The sequence below is a fragment of the Sphaerodactylus townsendi genome, linkage group LG04, assembly GCF_021028975.2.
Source record: "Sphaerodactylus townsendi isolate TG3544 linkage group LG04, MPM_Stown_v2.3, whole genome shotgun sequence".
NCBI classification, from domain to species: domain Eukaryota; kingdom Metazoa; phylum Chordata; class Lepidosauria; order Squamata; family Sphaerodactylidae; genus Sphaerodactylus; species Sphaerodactylus townsendi.
Window position 1 is genome coordinate 104,686,775 of NC_059428.1, and position 22,889 is coordinate 104,709,663.

Sequence of the window (22,889 nt, forward strand, 5' to 3'; positions counted from 1 at the left end):
TCTTGCTTCAGTATCTGAGCAAAAAAAAAATGTTGTCTCCAGTTAATACTAAAGTAACGTTGGCTGATTCTGTGCAGCAAATGTATAACGGGTTGCAATAGTTTACCCTGTTTACCCATTCCCCTGCGTTCTGTGCAGGCAGTGATTGGAGCCCATGGACACAATCCAGGTTGCTTTTGTGCTTCGCACAGAGATGCTTCTCTTTTTAAAAAAAGTTTCCTGCTACACATGCATAGCTACGCAGGCATGCACAGATGACCCCCCACAGCCCACATTATGACCGGCTGTACCTGTGTAGCTACACAGATGCAACCTGCAAAATAAAAAAGGGAAAGGGGCCTCCCTAGAACACCGAACAATGGCAGGTGGCCTCTCCCTCTCCGTGCAGGGCATGGTGGAAGGGAGGAAAATAAAGCACCTCCTGCCTGTCTGTTCGTGCGGGAGTGGCTCCAACCTGGGATTTTTTTCAAAAGAATAGCTAGTTTAGACATTTTCAAAAAACCCAGGTTGGGGGAAATAAAATGGGGCAGTCTCATTTTGGGGGCAGGACCTGTGCAAAGTCCGCCCTCCCCCCAATAGGTTTTATAGCATCCTCCACCCGTGCTTGTTTGCCCATGTGGAATCAGCCATTGCTACATCAGGTGTGGCCATATTCTGCAGAAAACACTGGGAAGTGTTGGGTGTCAGCGCTTGCAAATTCCCGAGAGACAGTTTGCCGAATGGGACCCACTGTACACACAAAAAGGTGGCATGCATGTTTCCTTGTAGTTCTGTACTTAATTTCAGCAGTGGCTGGAGGTTATATATCTCCTACTAAGCAAAATTAAAAGGGGGAATTATGGGCAGCCTTTAAAACCAGCCTTTCAGTGTGATGACCAAGGTGTGTCAGCTGATGTGTTTTCTGACACTGTTTGCTCCTTTGCCGGGGGGGGGGGGGGGGGACTTCAGTGAAACAAAAAACAAACAGGACATTTTAGGTTGCTCTCTACCAGCTGGCTGATGAGTACAGATCTGAGTTCGTCACTCACAGGCTTTTATCCTAAGCTTGGACATATTCACAGATTTTCTTATACCCCTAAGTTATACTTTCTTGGAAACTGAAACCAGACAGCAAAGAACAGATACTGCCTCAGTTGCAGTTATTTTGTGATTCCCCTCCCCTGCAGTGGCAGACATTTTAATTGATGTTGACTTTCATGACAGGATTTTATGGTACTTCTCACTATCTTTTCTCAACATTGTATAAATCCCCTCAGGCCCAACAGATCTGAGTGAACCCTGTTCTAGAATGGGGGGAGGGGGGATAACTGCTGCAGTGAGTACTGTAAGGAGATTTACTTACACTCAGTAGCTACTACCTTAAGATTCAAAGTCACATTAGAATAGTCTGTCAGTAGTAACTTGAAAATGTACATTAAGTTGTCAGGTACATAACATCCATGTATCAGGGTCAATTATATGAAAGCAAGTGCCTTTCTCCAGGCTAGTTAGTATTTGGTTGAGATACTTACCGTCAAGGAAGAGAAGAGTTGCTATACAGAGGAGGGCAATGGAAAACCACCTATGAACATCTGTTGCCTTGAATATTCAGTGGGGGTCACCGTTAGTTAGCTGTGATTTGACAGCCCCCCCCAAAATGCCTCACAGAAACCACCTTTCTCTTAACATTTCATTGCTAGAAATTATTGACACAGAAATGATTTGTTGGTGCCTATTCATGTTTTAAGTTACTTATTAATACATTTGTAACAAAAAACAGAATTGACAGCAGCAAAGGGGATTTTAAAAATTAAGGCTAATTTGTAATTAACATGTTGTGCTGAGTACAGTACAAAATGCAAGTTCCATTTTTACCCTGCAAAGGAAAATGTACCAGACTAAATGGACAAGTTCAAATTGGTCCCTTTCTCATACCTTACAGCCTTTTCTTTCCTTATCCTGATATGTACCGCCTCTTTTGTAAACTATTCACAAGACAGAGTGGATCAAAGTGAATCTTTTCCTTTTAGTCCGAATTGAATGGATGTAAATTGAATGCCACTCTAGCCCACGGTATGTCATGTTACACCAATTTGGCATAACTGTGGTCACTGGCATTCAGAGTTTACAAAGGCAAATGATAGCTGTGATCAGTAGTAATCTATAGTTTCATTGTGATAAAAAGATTTCTTGAGATTCCCACAATATATATTGCATGTTTACAAACAAAAACATGTTTAGAAAAGAAATGCATGTGTGCGAGAGAAGCGACATTGCCTTCATTTCTAATCTGGTTGGGAATGAAAGGCGCAAATCCTGCAGCTTAATTCTCCATCTGATTAGAGCACTGCTACTGACTTGATAGGTTGAAAACAGTCAAGATCTAGGCAGTGGCTTAGCCTCTTGGGAGACAGAGTAATAACAATCAAATGAACATGTATTAAAATGTAATATTACTTCCACTTCATGGGGACTATATAAAAATCATAGCCTAGAAACTCTTCTGGTCTATCTCAGTTGCCAGTTGCTTCGCATTTGGAAAGAGCACATTTTATTCTGTACACAGAATGATTGCATAGTTTTTGAAGCAAATCTATCAGGTCAAACCTTGGTTTACAGGATTTCCAGTGCTTTTAAATTTGATGATTGTGTAGAGAGGGCCAAGCTGGTAGCGGATGCTTTAGCCAAGTAGCTGTACTAGAGCTCTACAGCTATAAACCATATTTACAATGTATTTTACAATTGTTCTACGTTGTCTTTAACATTTTACAGTTTCCCTTAACTGCCTTTCTAAAAAAAGTGACACAATGCAAAACCAATAAAGCATTCACCTTGCATTGCTTATAGAATTATAATTCCTACACCTTCAAATGAGTATGAGTTAGAAAACTAAAATAAATTAATATCTCAATGAGGAAAATACCAAGCTTGCTAAAGTTGTAAACTGCTAGCCTGAATGCCACCCCCGCTTCCCTTACAAATACGCCTCCATTCATGTAATCTTGGTTGGAAAGCAAAACAAGAATATTTCCCCAAGTCCCTGGTGGATGATCATTTACATTGGTCAGCTTTTGGCTTGGTGGCTCACAGGTTGTGTGGGCCTGCACTCTGTTTAAGTATGATAAACCTTGAATGATGTAGAAATGACTTTTAGAGCCCATACAAAAAAAAAAAAATTAAGCTTGTATACTCAGCTTGCAAACCAGAATTCATCTTCTCGATCGCTGAGTGCATGAATGCTGGTGTTTGGAGTCAAACGTTTAGGCTGTTCCTAAATATCTTCTATACTGAGCTTCCTGGAAAAGAAACTTGGCGAGAGCGGGCATCAGGAAAGGAACCAGAAGGCATCATCATGCCCACAGATGCCACCTTGGGATCCCTGAACTAGTGATATTCTATAGATGCTCTTTTATATACTCATCCTTCAGAATGCATTGGAAGTGCATTAAAAGTGTATTAGAAGAGATAACCAAAGGGATAGCAACAGAAGGAAAGAAGGGAAAGAAGATGAGGAAGGAGAGAGGGGGGGAGAAGCAGGAAGCCCGCAAACCTAGCAGAAGACTTGAGAGGATGACCTGGATGGGCTGGTAGCGACCCACAGAGGTGTCAACATGAATGGTGGAACAACAGGGCCCACAGTCTGCCTGGGGGCACTCCACATCCCTGAATCAGCTTTTTAAAAAAATTGGTTCAGCTTTATCTTGATGCATAACCCTAGTTATAATTTTGTGAAATCCAAACCGGTTGGGATCTTTAAAGGTTATTCCAGTGTCCAAAATTATTGCACTTCTTAGTTGACAATTATTTGTGGTTCCTTCTGTGATGTGTCAGAAGGCTGAATCCACGTATTGCTACTGTTTTTTGGGGGGCGGGGGTGCCATCAAATTACAGCTGATTTACGGCGATCCCATAAGATTTTCAAGGCAAGAAACATTCAGAGGTGTTTCACAACCCGGGCATTCTTTGAGGGTATCTCATCAAAATACTAGCCCGGGCCGACTGCTTAATTTCTGAGATCTGACAAGATCAGGCTAGCCACAGGCTGTGTGATATTATTGTGCAATGATATTCTTCGTGGATAAGCCAACCCAGTTGCCAGTGACTGCAGTATCTAATGATGTGTAGATGCAGCTATAGGGAAATCAGTCTGTTAAGTTGTTCGTAATAGACTGATGCTGTTCACACACAACAAGATAGGCAAGGCAGTTTGAGTAAGGAGGAGGAAAGCAGACAGCTCTGTGAATATTATTTCAGAGAGGCAGGTAAACCTTGGCGAAGTCCTGCAGTTTAGGAACAGCAAGGCAAAACAGCCATTGTATACTAGCCATTCTTTCAGTTGCTGTATTTCCAGTGTCTAGGCACAAGGGCAGAAAACAAAAGAGGTCATAAAAAAGAGCAAAGATGCATTTGATTTATGTCCAAAACTGGTTCTTGGTATTGATTTTCTTTTCTCTCTGGAGAGGGGGGGGATCCCAACAAAACAAAACAATATATCTCCATTATTTTTGAGACTGGCAGTGTCTTTGTATGCATCGGATCCATTTCCCCAGCACCACTAAATTACTCATTTGAAAAATGCACCCAAGAAGTTGTAAAATGAAGTTTGGCCGGCTGTTTTTGTGGAAGATGGAACAACACAATCAGAGACAGGAAGCCTGGGCAGGGTCAGCTGCAGGGAGAACAGAGCATCCTGGAAAGAACTTCAAGAAGGGAAGCTCACATAGCGAGGAATTGAGTTACGCACACAAGGGGGGCAGAAGAAGAACAAAAGCTAGAAGTAGATCAAAGGCAAGCCAGGAGTGTGTAGTCTTTGTGGGTAGTGAGAGGATTAGAGAAAGACAAATATCAACATAGGATTGGGAAGACACTTCATGAAAGGTGGTGAGGGCCTATGAAGGGCATCAGAAATGTGCATAAGTTACATTTTTTTTAAAAAAAAATACTCCCCCCAAAATCCCAAAGGAAGCATGTGTGGGAGATGACTAAAGAGAACTGAAAGAAAAAGACGACTTATGGGGTCCCTAAGCTAGATCAATCTCTCCGATGAAAAGGGAGATCCTTCGAAGTGCAAGAAGCGCCATTTAATTGCTTTTCCTCCACGGGAACCTCCTGCAAGCACTTTCGTGACCTCTCTTTTCTTATTTTCTTTCTTTCGTATTTTAGTTAAGTGACCAGATGTCAGTACGTATGTACTTGACAGACAAAAGAAAACAGGGAGAGGAAGAAAGTGCCGAGAAAGCATATTGGTAGCAAACTGAACAGGTTTATAATTAACTGTCCAAATTAAAATTGCCTTGACGTTATTAGTCAAGCAAGACAATCTGCCCCTCTGTTTCACAGTATTGTGAGATTGTTTTCAGCATCAACACAGATATCATAAGGTTGCACTGGGGGTCTGAAGACTCCATCCAACCTATCAGGATCCGCAGAGTATTGTCCTTTCCTTCCTGCCGGTAATTGAAAGACATTCTTGGTTCTTTGCAGCCTTCCTAAGCAACTGATTATCATTGTACGGTTTGGGACCACCTAATCTTCTATGAACCTACCTGACGTTTATAATCTCCTGGGACCTTGCTTCAGATATCGCTGTCATCTGATCAGTCAATCTATCTTTATTACGGTCATGGATCAGCCTTCCTGTAATCTGAAGCTAGATGGGTGGGAGCCTAAGAAAGGGATTATTTTAGTTGCACCACTAGAATTGTGGAATTTGATCTCCAGTGAAATCATCTGTCTGCCCCCTATTTTTATTTTCTGCCAGTGGTTGATTACCTTTTTGTTTCATTTGTCTTTCTCTTATTGATCCTCCTCCCTGTGTGTTTTGAATTGTTGTTATATGTGTATGGGTGTTTGAAACGTTGGTTTCACTGTTTTCTGTTTGATGCCATAAGGGCCCTAATTGGGTAGAAAGGTAGGATAAAAATGTACATATCCTGAGAAGCTTCTTCTGGAAAAAAAATCTGTTCAGGTTCTCAGGCTGAGAAATTATTAGAAAAACAACTTTCAAAGAGAAAATGCTAGGTTAAAGTATTCCTGTGATCCTTCTCTTTGTATCAGTGCCCTGAAAATTTAAATTCTGAAACGGGAGCTGAACTTGTCTGCTTGCTGAATTCCACTTCTGCTGGCTTTAGCCCAAAGAGTATATGAGCAGGTTTAGTAGAATGCCATGGGGGAACTGAGAATTGGAAGCACTTGCAACCCATTTGTTTAACCTTGATATGAGAGAGACGGCTGCAGAACGGGCGCTTGAAAAACACGAATGCACACTCATGTGCTCTTTGCTCTGCCAGCATGGGCAGAACTCATATTCTTCCCTCTCCCCTGCCCACCCATGCTCCCTTTTTTTTGGAGAGTGGAAATATATGTTCTTTCATCCAGAGTAATAGTTCTTTCATCCAGAGTAATAGTTATTACTAATAATTACTGAAAAGTAAAATGTAATAATTTTACTTAGTAATAATTATTGAAAAGTAATAATTATTGAAAAGTAAAATGCTTGGATAAATGTGAAGCTTGATAATGTCTTAGACCAGGGGTGTCCAACCCTGGCCTTCCAGATGTTCATGGACTAAGATTCCCATCAGCCCCTGTATGAGACATTGCAGAGTCAGCCTTGGTGACATATTCACTGTCTTGGTTGTTATCATTTCATAGCTTTTTCTGGATAAATGTGAATAGAGAAGTAGAAATCTGGACCAGTTAAATCTGCTTTTCGGGTATTCTTCTTCTGCTTAACTTCCCCTGCTGATATCCTAAAACATTTTTGTTTTGTTTTTCAAACAGCAACATCCAATGGATCACTGGAGGGCTTGGATAACCAGGAGGGAGGGGTCTGCCAAACAAAAGCCATGAAGATCCTAATGAAAGTTGGACAAGGTAAAGACCACCCGTTGGTTTCATCCAGCTGCTTTGGTCAGCACCCCCACCTCACTCCCCAGCTCCCACAGTTTCTGCTAAGAGGGCAAAACCGCATGCCTGGGTAGCTGTGGTCTTTCTGTCTTTCTGTAACTGCTGGGGGAAAAGCCTATTTTCTGTCCCTAACTTCCTGACAGGTTTTGTAGGACAAGAGTTAATGCAATCAGATCTCTTCATTAGATCGCTCTTCTTGGAAAGGAAGGTCATCCGTAAACAACATGCTCCAGTTATTCTTGCTTGTGTGCTAAAAATTAAACACGCAGGTTCGCAGCTCAAAATTATATAAAACAAACAAAAGGGAGAGGGAGCTAATGTTTCCATAAGTCGCTTGTTACGAATCCTGGCCAAAGAAGAGAGTTTTTTGTTCATTATCCTTTTCCCCCTCAAACACAGATAACCTATTGTGCACCCCCCCCCCCATTATTCTTTCTAATTAGAGGTTGGTTAGTAGTCAGTTTGCTTGGCTTTACTGAAATGTCATTTGCAAAGGTTTCCTGCTGGTTTCAAGAACCTCCTTCATTTTTTACCAGTGGCCTCATGATCTAAACCTCTGAAATAACTAGTACAACAAACTTTTTTTGTGTGATTTAAAGACGAAAATTACACTCTTGTATCTGCTTGTATTCCTGCATAAAGGATCTTCTGTTCAAAGCCGTTCATGCCTCATGAAAATTGATAACCGGCTTATAAAGCACATTATTGTTAGTTTGTAGTGAATCCTTTGTGTTCTTTCAGTTCCCAATTCTGGTGGGTCCCCAAATAATGCTGATCCAACTAAACGCCCGGAACAGGAAGCTGGTACCAACGGGAAAAGCTCTACAACAAGTCCCTTTGTAAAGGATCACTCAGGTAAACAGGACGGCTGTTAGATCTTCAAGGAGGTTATTTAAAAGGCTATTTTTTCCACACATTTTCTGTAATAATATAGTTTATTAGGTGATTAAAATAACCATTTGCATAGGGAGGCAGATCAAAACTGTATGTTCTGATGCACCAGTATGTGGGAGGTCAAAGTTATTTACTTTGGCCAAACCAAGCCCTTCTTTTCATTAGCATTTTACACTTAAATTTAATTGTTCCGCATGAGGATGTTACTGGCTTGCAGAAATGGGCATTGATCTAAATGGTCTGGAAACGGTAGGAACTGTCTTGCCAGAGAAAGTGGCTTTATGATCACTGGCTGCAATCCAGCACAGAGTTAAGCATTCTTCGCTCCAGCTCGATTTCAGAGGCACTTAAGCATCTTAACTGTATGCTGGATAGTAGCCACTGTCTCTTGATGCTATTATGAAGAGCCTTCTGGTTAGCACTTTATAAGGCTTGCTTTAGTACATATTATAATTATGGCTGTAATCTTTTGGCTGATCACGCCTTTGCTCTGTAACTTGTATCAGCTCTGTAAATGATTGAACTCATTCATGGGTGGTTATAAAGTGCCTGTTTAAACCTCCAGAGTGAACACACCCCTTTTCCCCTTCCACCACATGCACTCATACATAATCTCTCTCTCTTAACATCAGCTTCTTCTCTTTTCTCTTTTGGTTGGATCTGAACAAGAAAGAATACACTGGACAAGGTTGGGGGAGGGGACGAAGAATAATTTAAGATCTTTTGCAAAGCCGTAGTGGGAGCCAGTTGACTTCACCGGTTCTTGGTGGTGGTTTCACATTCGTTTTTCTGTGCACCTTTATTTGCTACCGTGCGGTTATATCGTTTGCTTGGCATCAACAACTCTGCTAAGGTTACCGCATGCGGAGGGCAGGGGCGCGCCTATATTTAGTCTTCACAACGTTATTCCATCTTGACATAGGCATTCAGTTGCAATAAAATAATTTTAGATCTTGTCATTGCTCCAGATTTAATCTGGCACTGTATGTCCTGCTGCTCTGTTTTCTGCTGTTACGGCTTATGCCACTACAGCTATATGGGATTCTTGCTGTCCCCCTTGCTACCAGCTATGTCCAGCACTGCTTCTAGCTGGCCTCACCAACTCTAACAGGCCAAAAGGTCTCACTGGATGTGTGCAAAGCTCTTTTGGCAAAATAAAAGCTATTTTCTGTGTCCTGGCTATAATGCACCAGAGCCGAGAGTCCGTTGAACTGGGGTTTAGTAGGACCCCAGCACTTGTGTGCATGCAGATAATTTGGGAACTTACGACAATCAATTGGTTATCTAAAAGAAACTGCCACCAGCATGAGGTCAAACATCAGAGTGAGGTGTCTTTTTCTAGTTTCCCCGGATGCACACAATAAAAATTAAAACACGATGAAATCATAACTACTTCAGATCTTGGAGCATTTTCATCTGCCTTCCACCCTACTTTGATGTCCTCTGATCTGTTGCAAAGATAGAAAACAGGCACACATTGATAGAGGTTAGTTGAAATTAGAGTCTGAAAAAGAAAGTGGTAAAGGCCAGTTTTCTGCATTTTTCATTTCCCTGTCTTGCCCCATTGAATTGCTTTGAGTTGACCAACATCTGTTAAGACCTGGTGTGCATCAAAGGCTGCCTTGTCAGTGCCAGTTCTTACTGGTGATGAACGATGAGAGATGAAAAGGAACACAGTGTGGTTTAGGAACAACATAAAAGCAAAGAGCAACAGACATGAGGCAGGCTTAATATGAACAGGTTGACTTTGGCTAGTTGTACCTGTAGCTGTCTTGGAGGGTAATTGATTTGTCAGAGTTCACTTGACAGTTGAGTCTTTCAGTACTGCAAAGTGGTGACAGGACCATGATTATTTTGAACTTAGCTTTCTGTCTTTCCTTCTCCCTCTCCGCTGCCCAACTCTTTTCCTAGGTTCCAACACAGATGGCAACACGGCTGGTCGTTCCAGTATCCTTGGTTCAGAGGTGGCCTTATTTGCAGGGATAGCTTCAGGGTGCATCATCTTCCTCATCATCATCATCACGCTGGTGGTTTTGTTGCTGAAGTATCGGAGGAGACATCGGAAGCATTCGCCACAGCACACGACGACTCTGTCACTCAGCACGTTAGCCACCCCAAAACGCGGGAACAATAACGGGTCTGAACCTAGTGACATTATCATCCCTCTGAGGACTGCAGACAGTGTCTTTTGCCCCCACTATGAAAAGGTCAGCGGAGACTATGGACACCCGGTGTACATAGTCCAAGAGATGCCCCCTCAGAGTCCAGCAAACATTTATTACAAGGTCTGATGAACGCTCAGCATGGTACCTTTGGGAACTCTTTCTAGCCAAATGCTATCCATGACGGGGTTGGGTTGTAATGAACCCCTGTGCAGGTTACTGGACCAGGTGCGGCGGAGGGAACAGCGAGGCCCCCGACCCTGTTACAGAGAGATGGACAGCTTCTCTAGTCTGTAGAATTCCTGTCTCGGTGAACAAGCTTTGGCTTGGGAGCTGGAAGAATTTACATAGAAGATACCCATACCAATTGCTGTACATTCATCACCCTCTAAGCCATGTGCTGCAGGCATTCAGGCACGTACAAAAAAAAGCCCAGAGAAGATGAAGCAGTTCGTGGATGATAATGGTTTTAGGCAATCTGGAAAGAAGTCTTTAGTCATCCACCTTGAAATGAAGCCCAGTGACTCTGTGTGCGTGCTTCTCTCTTAGTGCTTATGAATTTGTCATACAGAACCTCAGCTTTTAAGTAAGACTTTTAATCATTTTTTCTTGCTTTAGTCTGTCCCCGTATTGCATTTTACTTCGGTTACGTCGTGTTCCTGCATTCTTCATGCACAAATTATGTCTCTCCACATCTCGCATCGCTGTTGGAAAAACATGATGTTTTTCCAGTTCCATGTACCCATTCGTTTTCAATAGCAGCCTCACTTGAATGGATAACAACTCTGGGAGAAATTGGGCTTGCTTTAAAAAAAAAAGAAAGGGGAATCTTCCAGCTGAAAGTTAGCTTGTCAGCAGAGTCAGATGTGAGATGAGGTGGCACAATGTGGGGGAAGGGAAAGGGCAGGGCTGATCAACTATTGCTGCCTTTGGAATCAGCCGGGCGATGCCCGACAATTTAGGTAGCACAGCACTTTGGAGTTCAGAGACAAGCAAGTTAGGGGATGCAGTAACAACAGAGTGGATTGGGGTGGCACCTGATGGATGCCAAGGTTATTCTCAAGTAGCAGTGTGTAGGAGAAATTCTTCCTCAATTCTCTCCCTCAAAGTAGGACAAAGAGAGGGTAAGTCGATGAGTGTGCCTGGAAGACAAGACAATAGAAGGCCATCGGTGATATATTAGGGTAAGACTGCTGTGGTACCGTACCAGCAATAAGATGTACGGCTTTGAAGAAGCTGGGGCGGAATCTTGGCCTGCTTCAAATGACACTTTTTTAAAAAGCAGGTTCCGCTGCTGTACTTATCACATTTTAACTAATAACGGGGAGGGGCAAGTGTTTAAGAAACTAGCAACATCTGACGGAGGGAATTTTTTTTTACAAGCTTAAACTGTCAAGAGGGCTATAATCATCACTTAAAATCATGTCTCTTAAAAATTGATCAGGATTTTTATTTTTCCTCCAATCAAGCCTGTCTTACATTTCTGGTTTCTGGCAGTGCATTTGCAAAGTGATGCTATGGTGAACACTGCCATTGGGGTGTTCTCTTTCAGAATAAAAAGCACATATGGTAAACTGCTTATAGTTCATAAAAATGCAATACTGTCAAGACACAAGAGCAGGGGGCAGGGAGAGGAAGATATGACTTATTTATAATAGGTGTATAGAACCCATGGGATATAAAGTAGCAGATTTTGTTATTATTACTAATATATATATATAAATATATAGAAAGAGAGAGATTGCACAGAGTCTATACCAGAAGATGTGAAATTCATCTGCGGCAATGAAATTAAATCTTTCAGCATTAAAGCAAAACAATTTGGGCAACTACTTCTGGAAAAGAAAAGCTTCACTCCAAAAAAAGAACAATACTGAGAGGAAATATAAAAATAGCAAAGCCCTCAAAAGCTGTCTTTCATAACGGTAGACTAGGAAATGCAAGCCCCCCAAAATAAAAAAAAATCAATGTAAGTGCATCATACTTTATAACAACACACAATAATTCTGGTGGGTGCCCCTGTGTTGTGTCCCCCCCCCCCTTTGCCTTATTGGATGGAATATTCCAGATAGTCACAAATAGGGGAGTTCCAGTGTAAAGTTTCTGCTTGAAGCATGGTAGTTGTCCTCCCTCCAACCTCTACACCCTAGAGGGAAAATACTTTTTATGTGCTATGCAAAATAGATGTCTTTTCACATAGTCCTGTTACCATAGTAACACTTCACTTTCTGGACTGGAAAGAACATGTAACTACAGCGTTTTAAGGTTCTCAAACCTCCACTGAGCACGTGCAAAAATGTACTGTCACAGAAATGATTATTCTCTGTATTTTCTGAACCTGAAAATGTCGGTCCGAAAAGGGAGAGGAGGGTGGAAAGGAAGCAGTGTTACGTAGGAGATTACCATGGTAACTAAGTACAATCCAGATGTAGTTCTTTCCTTAAAGCCTTCCTCTCTCTGAATCCATCCATGCAAGATTTTTTTTTCTTGTAAGTCATTAAGATTTTGTTTTGGGGGAGGGGAAAATGATGGGCCTTTTTTAAAAAAAATCCACACTATGTTTAGATGATTGGTTATATTCTGATTATATATTAAACAGGTGCGGGTGAGGGAGGGAATAGGAGAACTGGATAAATCAATGGGGAAAAGAGCACCCTACAACCAACTGGGGGGGGGAGAGACAAAAGAGCCCCATGTATCTGTGTTGTGTCTCGTGCAGAATAATGACAATCTTACCAACTGTTCCTTTGGTTGGTGTGTTGGTTCAGCTTTGAGAAGTTACTGTAAATGCCTTGCTTTGTGTTACCCGTTGATCACTTAACTTTTTGGAATTTGCACCATCCTGTCTAAAGAGTGAAGACGCTGTAAATAAATTCAGATTTACTGTATATGGATTTGGGGTGTTACAATAGCCTTATTCACCTTTTTAAAAGTAAATATAAAATTAAAAATACACATGGAAACAAGAAAAAACATCTTTTCTTAACCAGATTGTGTATATAGAGCAACATTGGTTTTTTATAAAGTCTAAGCAAGATGTTTTGTATAAAATCTGACTTTTGCTATGTATTTAGCTACAGCTTGTTGAAAGGCAGTGTCATTCCCCTTTGCACTGTATCCAGGTTAAAAAAATGGTATAAAAAGGTTGCCAAATTGCTGCATATTTGTGCTGTAATTGTGTACCATGAATATTTATTTAAGAATTCCTTTGTCCAGTTTGTAAGTAACACAGTATTATGCTTGAGTTATAAATAATTTTTTCTCTTTTTTAAACTAGCGTGTCATAGATTTGAAATCTTTTTTGTTCTCCATTGCAGTTAGCCCCTCCCAGAAAACCAAATCTATGAAAATTCACATTCCGCATCTGTTTCAAACTGAATTTGTTCTTTTAAAAAAATAAAATATTTTTTTCCTATGGAAAGAACACCTTTTGTGGATTTACTTACATCTCTGTCTTCCCTTCTCCACATCCCCTTTAGTGTGTTGTACACTTGCCAAGGAGACAGCTTATTATCAATATCCATCTTTTTTACAATTATAGACAAGCATACGGTCAACAAGTTAAAATTAAAAGGATAAAATTCATTAAAACTGTAAATATGTAAAAGAATCTTCTAGCAGAAGAAAATTGGGAAATCAAAAATGTATGGAAATATAAAGGGGATGGGGTAGAAGTATAAATATTAAAAGGAGTAGTAAAATTGGCAGAAAAAAGACTATTAACTACTAGATCAAAATGCATTCTGGTAGTATTCATTAAGCCTGCTTTATAGTTCAGACTATCCTGCGACTTGCTGCTCACAAAACCTGGCAACATTGTATGTTATGTCAGGATTGGTATCTTTAAGCTTCAGGGAAATATAAAATTGACCTGTGTTTCCTGGAAATCTATGCAGCAATGGTGAAATAAAACAAGTACATACATTTTTATAGTACTGACAGTGGAGAAACACACGTTCTATTGTTCCTGTCTGCCCAGATCCATACGGGCAATCTCCTGATAACGTATTTTTCCATATTGGCCTTCACGGACAGCTGAAGGGGCCAGAGTAAAAGCCCTCCAATGTTTAAAAACTTTCAGATGAGTTAAATGTGTTAGGAGAGGTGCAGTATCTACTGAATTCACTAACAATAAAGACTGGAGACCTGGCTAGATCTGATTGGCACTCTATGACTACCGTATTCTATTCGAAGGATATGGAAAACACAGTTTTTCCTTTAACTTGGATGTTCATTGTGATGAACTGGACATGTTTAGTAACTGGGGGAGTGAAGTGCAAACCATACAAAGACGTGGTACTCTTGGGCACATTACTGTCTCAGTCTAGCACTTAGTCTCATCACAGTTTGTGAGACTATCCATTCCCTTGACTCCTTGGAACACAATGCAAGGAATCCTAAGCTGGAACCTGTGAATGTGTTGGGGAATTCAAGAGGCGATTCTCCAGCAGATCCTTCAGAAAGGATGGCACAGTTGCCCAACCTGTCTCTGAACTTTTAATCAACAGAATGTGGAACAGAGAGCTGTTGATTGCCCCTGCTGTAGCCCTTTCCCCTTGATGTATTTGGTGTCCTGTGTTGTGCTCTGAAAGGAACTAGGGGTGGGAGGAAAATGCTAGAAGACACAACACTATTTCTCCATACATGCTACCTGACTAGTGACGGCAATATAACTTGAGCTAGGCCTGACCCAAGTATAAGCTGTACATACTAGAGTTTGTGGGTGGGCAAATACCTGGAGATTTCGGGAGCAGTGTTACCCTATCTAGGCAGTCTCCACATTGGTTGGATTCAAGACACATGCACTAGGAATGGACAGAAACCCAATATTCATACGCCAAAATGGGTGCTGAAGCAGTATGAGGTAAGCTGGCAGGAAAGCCAGAGACAAAGAATTTATTGCTTTCCTAGGGTTCCAACAAAAAGATAGGGGAGCCTTCATGAGTTGTCAGGGCTCAAGGGAATACTTGGACTATTCTCTTGAATACCAGTTGCTGGGATGGATGCAGATAAGGTAAGTAATGTTCTGCTTGGAATGCTGATTAAATCATCTTAGGGTGACACAGTGAAGATTAACTAGCCCCATTGTCCAGCTAGCCACACATTAGGACCAGGGGAAAAGTTCAGTGGTGAACCGCCTTCCTGCACAAGCCTGAGACAGAAGATGGATCCCAGAACTCTCTGAGGGGCATCCATTTTGTTGGGAGCAGTGTCTTGCTCTTATGTCAGCCTTTAATTCCTGTGCATTCATGGCTCCCCTTAATGGAGGGGAGGGTTTGGGGAGGGGAGGGACTTCCTCAGGGTACAATCCCATCCAGTCAACTCTCTAAAGCAGCCATTTTCTCCAGGGGAACAGATCTTTGTTTTCTGGAGGTCTATTGTAATAGTGGGAGATCTCCAGGCCTCACCTAGAGATGGCAATCTTAAGCATCAGACACTGTTCTTCTAACCAAACTAAATCAGCTAGCAGTACCTGAGCATATTTGTAAGTGGATCACAAGCTTCCTAACAGATAGGAAACAGCAGGTGAAGCTAGGAAAAATTACATCAGACACCTGTAAAATGAGCACAGGGGCCCCCCAAGGCTGTGTACTTTTCACCTCACTTCTTCTCTGTATACCATCGACTGCATCTCAAATGATCCATCTGTTAAAATACTGAAATTTGCAGATGATACAACAGTGATTGGTCTCATTCGAGACAACGATGAAACCGCATACAGACGGGAGGTTGAACAACTAGCCTCGTGGTGCCACTGGAACAATCTAGAACTGAACACACTTAAACCAGAGAAATGGTGGTAGATTTCAGGAGAAACCCCTCCCCTCCTACCTCCCCTCACACTACCAGACAACACCGTATCAACAGTAGACCCCTTTAAATCTCTAGGCTCCATCATATCTCATGACCTAAAATGGTCACCTAATATCAAAATGTCATCAAAAGCACACAACAAAGAATGCTCCTTTTCTGGCGCCCAACTCAGGAAGCTCAAAACTGCCTCCCAAGGAGCTGCTGATACAGTTCTACAGAGGAATCATCATTGAGTCTGTCATCTGCACCTCTATAACTGTGTGGTTTGGTTCTGCAACCCAACAAGATCGAAATATACTTCAGAGAATAATCAGAACTGCAGAAAAACCAATTGCTGCTAACCTGCCTTCCATAGGACCTGTATACTGCACGGTCAAAAAAGGGCTGTGAAAATATTTACTGACCAGATCCTGACATAAACTGTTTCAACTCTTACCCTCTAAACGCCGCTACAGAGCACTGCACACCAAGACAACCAGACATAGCGAACAGTTTTTCCCCTCAATGCCATCACTCTGTTAAACAAATACTCCCTTTGATAATGTCAACTATTTATTATATATTTATTATATAATTACTGCACTACTTTTTTTCATCATTCTATTACCCATCTCCTCCCAATTATGACTGTGTATGACTATAGCCTGTGCTGACATTTCATTTTATTTTATGATTTTACATTTTATGTTTTTATTACTATTGATTGTTTCCTGATTGCTTACTAGACCTATATGACAATCATTAAGTGCTGTACCTTATGATTCTTGACAAATGTATTTTCTTTTATGTACACTGAGAGCATATGCACCGGAGACAAATTCCTTGTGTGTCCAATCACACTTGGCCAATAAAGATTCTATTCTATTCTATTCTATTCTGTTCAGTGTTGACCTTCACAGAGCTTGTAAATGACCTCTACAAGGGCAGAATCCAACAGTATCACTGCTTCTCCTTTCAGCAGCACAGAAAATGAGAACAGATGCTAACATTCCTTTTTATCTGATCAGATGCACATGTACACTTTTCCCAAGATGACAAGGTGAATAAGTTTGTTTTAACCTGCTAACTTCCCCTCCAAACCCAAGAGGGGCATAAGTCAAAGAAGTCTTTGTCACATTTTGTAATTGATTTTGCTACAGTTGTACATTTTGAGCATTCTATTTTCCAGGTTTGTCTTAATGTATATATCAGCTTCGAAAGGATATCAGTTATCTTCTGCCACCATCAGCCCCTGATTAATTTTATTCCCAAAATGTGTGTCTCATCTTTCTGCCTTTACAGGGGCCACCAAGGCAGCTAACAATTTAAAACATACACCAACATGGTGTAGTGCTTAAGAGTGGTGGACTCTAATCCGGTGAACTGAGTTTGTTTTCCCCATTTCTCCACAAAAAGCCTACTGGATGACCTTGGGCTAGTCATAATTCTCTCAGAACTCTCTGTCCCATCTACATCACAAGGGGTCTGTTGTGGGGAGGAAAAGGGGAAAGCAATTATAAACCACTTCAAAACTCCTTGAGAAAAGTGGGTCATAAAAGCCAACTCTTCTTCTAAAATTGCATTTTTAAGTCATTAAAATGAACCCCCAACACATATCATGAAAGCAATTGAACTGGGGCTAAAATACATATAAAACATAAACACAGCAATTAACCATTGGTTAAGAAGGTGGGATCATCGAGGGTGTGCCAAATGAAATGAAATCTTCACCCACTGGCAGACGATAGCAACAGAAGGGAACAGGTGAATCTCCCCAGGGAGAAAATTGAATATCTTTGGTGTTGTGACTGAGAAGACCCTTTCCCATATAAGCCCAGCACTAAGATCCCAGCACTGAACACACTACATGTTTGATCATACAGACCATAAAGAGCGGCCCTGAATCACCGGTGCCTGACATTGCTTCTCAGGAAGGGTACTGCAAAGAGGCACCCACCGTGCCTGCCCTTAAAAGGGTGGAAGACAGTTGGCGGCGATGCCCATTATGGGCAGCAACATCATAATGCTGGCACGGCATTATGACGTCCACAGGAGGGGCAGGCAGGAGCCTTATAAGGCTGTGACCAGCCCTTTGCCCCTCCTTCCTCAGCAGAGCCGCAATAGCTAGACCCTGAAAAACAGGCCTAAGTCAAAACAATTGCATATCTGCATCTTGGGCTCATTCCGCACATGCAGAATAATGCACTTTCAAACTGCTTTCAATGCTCTTTGAAGCCGGACCTTGATAAATTAGGTGAGTGGGCTAAGAAATGGCAAATGCAGTTCAATGTAGCAAATTGCAAAGTGATGCACATAGGGGCAAAAAATCCAAACTTCACATACACGCTACAAGGGTCAGTGCTATCAGTCACAGACCAGGAAAGGGATTTGGGCGCCTTAGTTGATAGTTCCATGGAAATGTCAACTCAATGCATGGCAGCTGTGAAAAAGGCAAACTCTATACTGGGGATAATTAGGAAAGGAGTTGATAATAAAACTGCAAGGATTGTCATGCCCTTATATAAAGCCGTGGTGCGACCGCACTTGGAGTACTGTCTTCAGTTCTGGTCGCCACATCTCAAAAAGGATATCGAAGAGATAGAAAAAGTGCAGAGAAGGGCAATGAGGATGATTGAAGGATTGGAGCACCTTCCTTATGAGGAGAGGCTGCAGCGTTTGGGACTCTTTAGTTTGGAGAGGAGACGTCTGAGGGGGGATATGATTGAAGTCTATAAAATTATGCATGGGGTAGAAAATGTTGACAGGGAGAAATTTTTTTCTCTTTCTCACAATACTAGAACCAGGGGGCATTCATTGAAAATGCTGGGGAGGGGGGGAATTAGGACTAATAAAAGGAAACACTTCTTCACACAACGTGTGATTGGTGTTTGGAATATGCTGCCACAGGAGGTGGTGATGGCCACTAACCTGGATAGCTTTAAAAAGGGCTTGGACAGATTTATGGAGGAGAAGTCGATCTATGGCTACCAATCTTGATCCTCCTTGATCTCAGATTGCAAATGCCTTAACAGACCAGGTGCTCAGGAGCAGCAGCAGCAGAAGGACATTGCTTTCACATCCTGCATGTGAGCTCCCAAAGGCACCTGGTGGGCCACTGCGAGTAGCAGAATGCTGGACTAGATGGACTCTGGTCCGATCCAGCAGGCTAGTTCTTATGTTCTTATGGAAGGTCTTTGCAAGCTAATGCGGTCACTTCATCCTGGGTGCAAACTTCAGTTTGTTAAACATCTACGTCTGCATGTTGCAATAAGTCACAGTTAGCTGAACATTCAGTCTCAGCATGCTGCATGGCAGGGAGGAGGGAGGAAGTACGCAAGCCCAACATTGAGGCAGGTTGTGCTTGTCAAGTACACACTCCAGTTTATTTGGGGCTAGTGCACTGAACAAAACTTTGTGCTATCATTAGAAATTCAGGCAATGTTTTTCAGCAATGCAGTGACTGAGCTGGGATTGTCAAGGTTTCACATGTAAGAGCCTTTAAATGGAGCAGCTGGTTCATAGATGAAGCAATCAGCCTTGTCCTCATTTCTTTCTCCAAAGATAATCAGTCAACAGAACAGAATCGTAGTGCCCACAGGATGGATCATATACCTGATAGTGAGAGCCTTTTGTGGCTGTAGGAGGATTTTTCACATGACTATTCTTTTGTGTAATGATATATGACAAATCTGGATGTTGTCCACTTACACATGCATCTCAGCTCTTGCCACATAAGTACGGATTTTATATGATGGTGTTTGTGTCTTTCCCTTTCAATTAAGCTCTTGTTTGCTTGTGTAGCATTTCATTTCAAGGTGGAGTCATGTTCTAGCTTCTGCAAAGGCATTCCACTGTTCCAATTTTTCACTTTGGGAACCTATTAAGTTCACCTATTAAGTCTACAAATGCAATACTGTCTTTACTGGACCACACCAGCCTTCACATTATGTTTCAAAGCTCTTTCGTACACAATTACGTGATCCTTCAATTCAGTAAAATATATGGGTTTTGTAATGTGCAATTGGTTGCATAAATCACATGAAAGCAAGTTCAGAATATTTGGTCAAAGTTACATTTTTCCTTTATTTCTTTTATGCCTGACTTGTGAAATAAAAAACTCTGCACTAATTTAGTACCACGAGTAAGATGGCTAACAAAACAGAGTTATACCATTCTAATTCCACTGAAGTCAATGGGCTTAGAATGGTGCAACTGTGCTGCGTATGGCCATGTGCGTCATTCTATTGATTTGGAACTCTGCAAGCAAGCAGATAAAACTCCACCGAATAACATCATATAGTTCTTGGCAGAGGCTGTACACCTTCCAGAAACATGCCCAGCATAAAGCAAATTGACTTATGACCCATGTTTTGTAACTTGAAGGGGGAAAGATGTACTTGCATTTTAAACTGCTGCTGACATTAATTATCAACTGAGTACAAAATCAGAATTTACTACCTCATTATAAAGCTTGTGGTCCAAGCAAGAGCCCAGCTGAATCAATAGGCTCAAAAGAGAAAATAAAATTCTTATGTACAGTACTGATCCATTTTGAGAGGGGAAGGAATCCATCAAAGAAAGAGCAGGCTATGCACATGGAAATGGCATATCTCAAATGTGCAATGCTATGCTTTAAAAATGAAAATGAAAAAAACAACACCTTCATTGCCTTTCATATACTTCCTCCATATTGGATCTTTTCCTATGGACAGACTACTATGGACAGAAGACTGTACATAAAAAGTGTGTAAAGACAGGGAAACTGTGGGAATATGATTGGGAAGGTGGCATTTTTCTTGAACCGGATGAAGTCTGATTGCTACACAATGCATCAAAGAGGTCAGTGCTAATAAAATCAAACAGCACCTTCCAGTAATGACTGTGTTTCAACAGAGTTACTGCTTATGTCGGAGGGCTGGTCTTGTGGAAGTGCTGCAACATCTGAGGCAGGCCAGGTGCCAGAACCAGTGTGATTTATCCGTAGGCCAGCTTTTGTCTGGGATGGCTCCTGTGTTGGCTCCAGCATGCAGGAGAAACGAGCGGGGGCGTTTCACCTACTCCAGTACCTGCTCCAATTCAAAGCATTGGAGTCTTGCCATTAAAAAAAAGTTGGCAAGTGTTCTTATTGGGGACTTTTTCCTTTGGGTAACAAGGAAGTATGAACAGAAGTCAGAACAGGAGTCAACATGAATGTGTGAAATGGACCTTGAGAACTCTTATATTTAGAGATGTTACGACTGTAAGTGAACCTTGTAGGATATTTATTCTTTCACTGAAGCAGTTCTCAGCCTATGGAACTACCATCCATAGTGCCAAGTTTATTAGACCTGTGCACTTTACATGTGATAGGGTTGCCAGACTCCCGGTGGAGGCTGGAGTCCTACTGGAGTTACAACTCATCTCCAAACTACAGAAATCAGTTCCCCTGCAGAAAATGACAACTTCAGAGGAAAGAATATGACAGCTTCAGAGGTCATACCACAGAGTCCCTATGCACTCCTGTCAAATCTCCAGTAATTTCCCAACTCTAGTGAGTGCTCTTGAAAGCTGCTCAGAAATTTCTGTTGCTCTAAAATGCACAGACTAATTAATGGAGTTAATCGCAGGGAATGCTTTGTACCAGTGTTTCAGGAGCTTAGCTCTTCCAACTGCCGTTTAGTTTTGGTGACTAAGTCAAAATGCTGGTGCAGACTTTTGAACAGTATAGATCAGGGGTCAGCAACCTTTACCACTCAAAGAGCCATTTGGACCCGTTTTCCACAGCCCCGAAGATCTACAGAGCCACCTCCAGTTTGGCTCCTCCACTCTCCTTTCCTTCAAGCGCTGGGAGGCGGAGGCGCAGGGAAACCCCCTCTGCCCGACAGAGCAGGCAGTTGCCTGCACTGTGGGGCACAGGGGGGATGGCTTCTGCAGCCTGCCCAGTGCCGCCACCTCCCGTGCTGCAGGAGGCAGCAGCGCCAGGCAGGGAAACCCTCTCTGCCCAGTGGAGCAGGCAGACACCTGCACCGTGGGGCAGAGGGGGGATGCTGGCAGCAGGGATAGCAGAGGAGGGATGGCGGCTGCTCTTGAGGGACATGCCCACGCTACCCTCCGACCTCCTGGGGTCAGAGGGCAGCATGGGTGTGTCCCTACAGCCCTCTAGAGCAGTGCTGGAAGGAGAGGTGAGTGGAGGGGACGTGAAAAGCGGTGCCCCCACGCACAGAGCTGCCTCTGGTTCGGCCCCTCGACTCACCTTTCATTCCAGCGCTGCTCTGGAGGGCTGGAGGGACACGCCCACGCTACCCTCTGACCTCCAGGCCATGTGGAGCCGCAGGTTGCAGACCCCTGGTATAGATCATCTCCTCCTATACAAAGTCTAAGGTAGAAGAAGAAAGGCTGGTGACCACAACCTTTGTTGTAATGCCACATTTCTGTTAGAATTCTCATTGTATAAAGTTACATTCTTGGGAAGGCATAATTACTGCAAGTTGTAAAAAACTGGCAAATGTGCTGTGTCTTTGGGACTTTGGGTAACATAAATATAATGTCCTGTTACATGTCAATTCAAGACTCAAACTTAAAACAATGTATTTGAAAGGCAGTTCAAAATTCTTCTATAAGTTATGATATTTGAATGTAAATCTGTTCTGTTCTTTTGGTCTATTAGATGAGTTAAACAGTTTTTGAAGATTTGGCTGTGTATTATACATCTGTTTATATGTCCAAATATACATATTATGCATGTTCTGTTCTTTTGGATTATGAATAATTGAAGATTGCATTCACTGCTTTTAGTGTTTCCCTGATGGAACAGGCATAGTACAGTCCTACTCCATACCTTAGAAGGGTGTAACTCTGCTTAGGACTGCATTGCTAGTGGCTCACCCTTCTACAGACTGGACAGTTTATAGTAAATATTTCCTGGTATATGTGTGGGTTTGTTTGTTTTGGTTTCTGGGTTTTCAACATTTTTACCCTTTATCAGCTTTCAAGTTAAAGAATCCCATAACAGATCAGATCAACCTGCCAAGTGATAACAAGAATTTACTGCTCTTTCTTAACTGATTAGAAATCTGAAGAAATTAGGATAGTAAAAATCTCCTGTAGAATGATATGAACAACTAACTGAGTGATAACAGGAACTCTCTGATAAGTTACCACTTGGTAAATGGC

The 22,889-nt window shown here is 42.0% G+C and overlaps 1 protein-coding gene across 2 annotated transcripts in view; it reads left to right on the forward strand.

Annotated features, from left to right (window-relative positions):
- EFNB2 (ephrin B2) overlaps positions 1-13,368 on the forward strand; it is a 65,320-nt gene extending 51,952 nt beyond the window's left edge. The window contains exons 3-5 of one of the 2 annotated variants that reach the window (XM_048493034.1): positions 6,763-6,855; positions 7,630-7,743; positions 9,694-13,368. In XM_048493034.1, the coding sequence (XP_048348991.1) occupies positions 6,763-6,855; positions 7,630-7,743; positions 9,694-10,073 (587 nt within the window). In that variant the 3' untranslated portion in view covers positions 10,074-13,368. The remainder of the gene's footprint in view (positions 1-6,762; positions 6,856-7,629; positions 7,744-9,693) is intronic. The other variant, XM_048493035.1, reaches the window with a different exon arrangement.
- The last annotated feature ends 9,521 nt before the right edge of the window (positions 13,369-22,889 follow it).